Source organism: Eptatretus burgeri, chromosome 14 (assembly GCF_056783735.1).
Source record: "Eptatretus burgeri isolate ZD-2024b chromosome 14, Ebu_testis_v1, whole genome shotgun sequence".
Taxonomy (NCBI): Eukaryota; Metazoa; Chordata; class Myxini; order Myxiniformes; family Myxinidae; genus Eptatretus; species Eptatretus burgeri.
This window is the reverse complement of record NC_140974.1, coordinates 68,379,680-68,386,219: the sequence shown is the minus strand read 5'-3', so window position 1 is coordinate 68,386,219 and position 6,540 is coordinate 68,379,680. Positions and strand designations below refer to the sequence as shown.

At 47.5% G+C, this 6,540-nt stretch overlaps 1 protein-coding gene across 1 annotated transcript in view; it reads left to right on the top strand.

Moving 5' to 3' along the window:
* Window positions 1-485: 485 nt before the first annotated feature.
* LOC147013525 (serine/threonine-protein kinase BRSK2-like) overlaps window positions 486-6,540 on the top strand; it is a 102,485-nt gene continuing 96,430 nt past the window's right edge. Inside the window, exon 1 of the mRNA XM_085855389.1 lies at window positions 486-1,028. Coding sequence (XP_085711515.1) covers window positions 938-1,028 — 91 coding nt within the window. The 5' untranslated portion in view covers window positions 486-937. The remainder of the gene's footprint in view (window positions 1,029-6,540) is intronic.

Sequence of the window (6,540 nt, the reverse complement as noted above, 5' to 3'; positions counted from 1 at the left end):
AGAGGTGGATACGACTCAAATATCCCAGGTGGACCACGTATGTGTACCTGCGCTTCCCCGAGAGTCCTTGTGGACACAGAAAGGAGAGTTCGCCGCCCACGTGCACAGGTTATCGTACACGGTACATCCAATACACACGGCCATGAGAAGTCTTCGTCACTGCTGCGACTGGAAGAATAAATCCTTCGACGCCCGTGTTGTGGACCCAGCTCGAAGCAGGTGGCTGTGCGGGGACGCGCGGTCGGCGATCGATCGAGCCGGTGTGCCATTTTGAGCACAGGTGAGTGTCGATGGAGATGTTGAATGTGTCTTCGAGTAATGCTATCTATAAAAGTCAATGATGACGACACGTGAACACGTGCGCTGCTGCTGAGTGAGCTCCATTGATCCTTCCTTTTCGTTCTTTGCTCTGCCTCCACTTTCGGACAGACCACTCCCACAACTCCCCCCCCCCCCCCACCCTCGGAGCCGACCTTCCCTCCGCTGTTCTTCTTCTTCCCTTCAATCCATCTCTCAGCGACGACGCGTTGCGTATGGCGCCGTCTCCCCACTCCCAGTCTCGTTCGCTCTTCCCCTCCTCCTCTCTTATTGTCCGCCTCGCTTACTTCTCCCCGTCATCCATCCTCTCGCATCATCAGGAATCTGCGAGAGCGATTCTCCCTCCCACCCCGTCACCCTCACCCGTCCCATTTTCCTCTCTCTCTTCCTCCCCCGCCGTCTGACCTTCCATCTCCCACCCCCTGACTTTGGTCTCCTCGCTTCAGTCTCTTCTTTCATTGCACATTTACCTTTCCTTCATCTCTATCTCCCTCGTCATTTACACATCCTCTCCCCCTCTCTCTCTCTCTCCCTTGTATCGTGCGGGTTCACTGTACTCCCACCATCCATTCCCGGGCCTCGTCGTCGCCCCGCACTCCCTCTGCTCTTCCCTCCCGCGATGTCCGGTAACCGGGCACGAGCCGGTGCCCCGCACGCGCAGCACGTGGGTCCGTACCGCCTGGAGCGGACACTGGGAAAGGGCCAGACAGGTAGGGCGCGTGCTTTGTTTGATCCGAGCGAGGCAGTACGGATTGCCTGCCGCTGTGACGTCGCTTGAAAGGGTGAAACTTTGGTACAGTGTGCTCGCGGTGATGTGGACTCATCCCCGGTACAGTGCGTGCTGTGCGACGGGGCCCACGGTGCCGTGAGAACGCACGGACCTGGTGCTGAAACGGACAGCGCCCGGCGAGCTCGTTATTTAATAATTTAAACACACCCGGCCCGTCTGTGCCTCGTCATGAACTCTTCATTTAATACCGTACTCGTACTCGTACTCCAAGGTGCGCAGGTGTACCTGTCGACCTGCACAGGTCGGATCGTCACAACAGCGTTTACCTTGGAGCCGTTGTAACGATCGGACCGCACAGGTATTATTTACCTGGTTTCATGGTGATGCTTCGTGATTGACGGCCTGCACTCCCTTCGGGATCAATACCCTTTCGCCTTCCTCACCGCTGGCTCCACACACCTTGTGGTTATGCTGTGTCGATGTAAAGTGAATTGTGGTGGTGGTGGTGGTGGTTACCTGGTTGTAATATGTGGGGTGTTGCAACAATAATATCATTGCGAGATGCTCGAAGTTATATGTTGTCCGAGAAAAAGGGCAAAACAATTTATATAAATAATGATTAAGAAAACCATTTCCTCCAGGGATGTGGAAGAGCGAGGCGGTGGAGGTGAGAAGGCAACATGCTAGTGGAGGGACAACTTGGGGGCTCCAACAAGGAAAGGGAATGAACGAACATGGCGAGGAATGAGGAGTGAAAGGAAACACGGTGGCCTGCAATAGACAGTGAGAGAGGGTTCATGAGGGGAGAAAAGGCCAAGGGTACATGGATGGGGGATGATCCGAGGTACTGCAGGTGTGGTGAAAAACTTAAAATCATGGAGAGAAGATTGAAATTGAACAGACTCAGGGTCCACAAGATGGAAGAACAATAAATGATCTTTTCTACCCCCGTTATCCCCTCCCCAAGCCGAACTCTTTCCAAGTTTCCACTTTTTTCCATCTTGTCCACCCCCTAGTGTCTTCCCCTCGTCCTCATTCTTCCCCACATCCCTTATCCCTCCCTCCAAGTCTTCCTATATTTTGTCCAGCTATTCCCCGTCCCCGCCCCTTCCTCCTTCTGCTGTTCCTTTTGTTCCATTACATTCTGATCCGTTCTCTGTTCTTGCTCCTCCACGAGCTTCGACTTTGTATAAAAAAATATTTTAATCCACCCCTTTATTCCTGAAAAGGAAATCGTGTTGTGATTTAATTCCTGATTCAGTCCGCATTGTCCAATTCTCTAGTTCGGTGCCAACAAGGGTTGAAGCCGTCGAGCACACAGTCATTCAAAAGAAACATTAAGCTGACTGTTTCAGCTGCTTGCACTAACTTGTGGATATTAAACGTCCCACAGTTTCTCAAGGAATGGGGCATTCGCCTCTGGAACCAAATCCACCGTTCGCCTCTGGAACCAAATCCACCGTTCACATTTGGTACCAGATCCACCGTTCGCCTCTGGAACCAAATCCACCGTTCACCTTTGGAACCAAATCCACCGTTCACCTTTGGAACCAAATCCACCGTTCACCTTTGGAACCGAATCCACCGTTCACCTTTGGAACCGAATCCACCGTTCACCTTTGGAACCGAATCCACCTTTAGCCTTTGGAACCAAATCCACCGTTCGCCTCTGGAACCAAATACACCGTTCACTTCTGGAAGCAAATCCACCGTTCACCTTTGGAACCAAATCCACCGTTCACCTTTGGAACCGAATCCACCATTAGCCTTTGGAACCAAATCCACCGTTCGCCTCTGGAACCAAATCTACCATTCACTTTTGGAACCAAATCCACCATTAGCCTTTGGAACCAAATCCACCATTAGCCTTTGGAACCAAATACACCGTTCGCCTCTGGAACCAAATCTACCATTCACTTTTGGAACCAAATCCACCATTCGCCTCTGGAACCAAATCCACCTTTTACTTTTGGAACCAAATCCACCGTTCGCCTCTGGAACCAAATCCACCGTTCACATTTGGTACCAGATCCACCGTTCGCCTCTGGAACCAAATCCACCGTTCACCTTTGGAACCAAATCCACCGTTCACCTTTGGAACCAAATCCACCGTTCACCTTTGGAACCGAATCCACCGTTCACCTTTGGAACCGAATCCACCTTTAGCCTTTGGAACCAAATCCACCGTTCGCCTCTGGAACCAAATACACCGTTCACTTCTGGAAGCAAATCCACCGTTCGCCTTTGGAACCAAATCCACCGTTCACCTTTGGAACCGAATCCACCATTAGCCTTTGGAACCAAATCCACCGTTCGCCTCTGGAACCAAATCTACCATTCACTTTTGGAACCAAATCCACCATTAGCCTTTGGAACCAAATCCACCATTAGCCTTTGGAACCAAATACACCGTTCGCCTCTGGAACCAAATCTACCATTCACTTTTGGAACCAAATCCACCGTTCGCCTCTGGAACCAAATCCACCATTCGCCTCTGGAACCAAATCCACCGTTCGCCTCTAGAACCAAATCCACCGTTCCCTTTTGGAATCAAATCCACTGTTCCCTTCTGGAACCAAGTCCACCGTTCGCCTCTGGAACCAAATCCACCATTCACTTTTGGAACCAAATCCACTGTTCGCCTTTGGAACCAAATCCACCGTTCGCCTTTGGAACCAAATCCACCTTTTACTTTTGGAACCAAATCCACCGTTCGCCTCTGGAACCAAATCCACCGTTCGCCTCTGGAACCGAATCCACCGTTCGCCTTTGGAGCCGAATCCACCGTTCACCTCTGGAACCAAACCTCACACTGCAAAGTTAATGTCCTGTATTTTTCAAATTAAAATCCATGTTACAGAAGCATTTCCTGAGTTTGTTGAGGGAATTGATCATATTTGGGATAGCACAGCAAGCTTACAATGACCCCTGCCAACCTGCTGTGCTTATTTGTGTTTTATAAACGAGTCTTACTGTGATGTAGAAGTCTCTTGTTGACTTAACAGTTAAGTGGCTGGCTGAAGATCTTAGGGTCTTGAGTTGAAGCCCCTGCAGAGCTGTTGAATAACACCGGGTGGGTTGACTCAGCCTATCATCTTTCCGAGGCCAGCAAAGAAAGAAAAAAAGAAAATCTTACTTGTAGCAGGGGCACTGCATCAGTGGCACGGCCACGCTTCCAGAAAACCATGCAACCAGCAGTCACAGGCCACCTCTTTGACATATTACGTAATGCATATTCCCTTTGTTTTCACGATGGGTTGTTTCAGCATTCCCATCTGAACCCATGTGACTCGTGATGCTGGGAATTCAGGTTATAATCCCATTCAGACTTTGTTGATTTGTCCAATACGTCCACTCATGGCTTTGTGATTTGTGTGAAAGTGCACCGGTGCCTCCAAATGTTTTGTCCTGCACGTGATTTATGTAAGGTTCGAGCACGAGCCTTTTATCACCGTGAAGAGAGAAGAAAAAAAAAAAGAGCTCGTACTTCCGGCTTTTATGTTGTGCTATGGAGTGGGCCTCTTGCGGTTAACAGCATGTGGGCTTAGGAATTGATCCAAGGAGAACAATGGTGAATGTCTCCACTGGCTGAGCTCAGAGCCACAACTTAAACCCAATCATACCCCCTCTGTGATGTCATAGAAGGCCTCCCAAGTACCAGAATCAAAGAGCACGATCCACCGCTGACCCCACGCATCTTCGAAAGGAGGAACGGTGCATTATTTAACCTGATTATAATAAATTGGATGCGGAGTTTGTGACACACCATATGAAGATAGACTAATCTGTTTGGGAATTTATCACCCGGTATATTTATTTCTTAAATTGATACTTTTGATTAATATACAATTTAGCGCATATGTATGTGTAATGTCTACATAGCCTGGTGTTGGCGCAGTGGTTCGGGCAGTGGCTTGGGATCCAAAAGGTCCTGAGTTCAAGCCCCGTTGGGCCACTGAATTAATACACCAGGGGGTTGACTCAGCCTGTCATCCTTCCGAGGTCGGCGAAGTGAGTACCAGTGTACTGGGCTGGTGTATACCCCGGTTAAAATAGGTGTACCATATCCCTGTGTCGTAAGAGGCGACCAGGGTTGCGTCAGGAAGGGCATCCGGTGTAAAACATATGCCAAATCACAATGCGGATCATACGGATGATCCGCTGTGGCGACCCCTAACGGGAGCAGCCGAAAGAAGAAGTATGTGTAATGTCTACATACAGTACCAGTACCAAAGCCCTTTGAGAATGACAGGTTGGAGTTATTTTATTTGGCTGGAAGATATGATGTCTTGTATCAAGAATGATTATTTGAAAACACTACATGTGAAAATGTTACCCGACTTTCTTTATCTTCTGGAATGTTTCATTTTGACGGGACAGCCTCGTGAGTTTGGCAAAGTCTGAAACCTCGGCCTAGTGCCAGGTGTGCTTATACCTTCTTTCTTTATTGGACATCCTACGGACATCAATGAACACTCGTTTTACTCTGCGCGTGTTATGCATCATGTGCAGTGAATTTCACCTCCCTGTGCCTTGTACTTATTGTTATTTTTATAGCGCGGCGACATCGCGCTGTTATATAATTGGCTATTCTGTCCTGTGTCTTCTGTCACGTCTTCTGTCACACTTATGGCCGCGTACGTCCCTTTGATCTGAGGGCTATAAATATAAATTTGTCCAACATCATAACTCTTCCCATCATGCATGCTAATTCACCGTGTTTACATTTAGATTTTATAACTGCAAAATTGTTTCGTCATTCTTAACCTAGACTTTTACTGCCCCCAGCCGCACTATATCGAAGTATTCGCTTCTTGTTTAAAACGCTTCTGTACACCGCCCGTGAGGCTCGGTTTCCAAGTCACCGTCTACAATTCCAATAGAAGAGATGTAATTACTCTTTCAAGAAAAATGCTTTTCAAATTTTTTAATCCTCAAAATTAGCCTGGTCATTTAAAAACACACAGACAAACAGTCATGTTAAAAGATTGGCCTTTAAAACCCTACCAAAATCGTCCTTATGAAGGGGGACAGACGAACACACAATGTGTTTCATACAAAGGTAGATTAGAGACGAGATCTCTGGGATCGAGTCATGGAATTTTTTTTTTTCACACCAGCACCACACAGGAATTTATTCCTATATATATATATATATATATATATATATATATATATATATATATATATATATATATATATATATATATATATTTATCTTCTTCTTCTTCTTCTTTCGGCTGCTCCCTTTCGGGATCGCCACAGTGGATCATCCGTATGATCCGCATAGTGATTTGGCACATGTTTTACGCCGGATGCCCTTCCTGACGCAACCCTGGTTACCTCTTACGACACAGGGATAATATATATATATATATATATATTGTTATGGAAATGGCCCTTATTGGATTACTAAATATAGGATTAGCTCAGATCCCCCATTAAATGCATGTTCAGCTAGGTTGTGTGGTAAAATGGACGTTACATGTGTG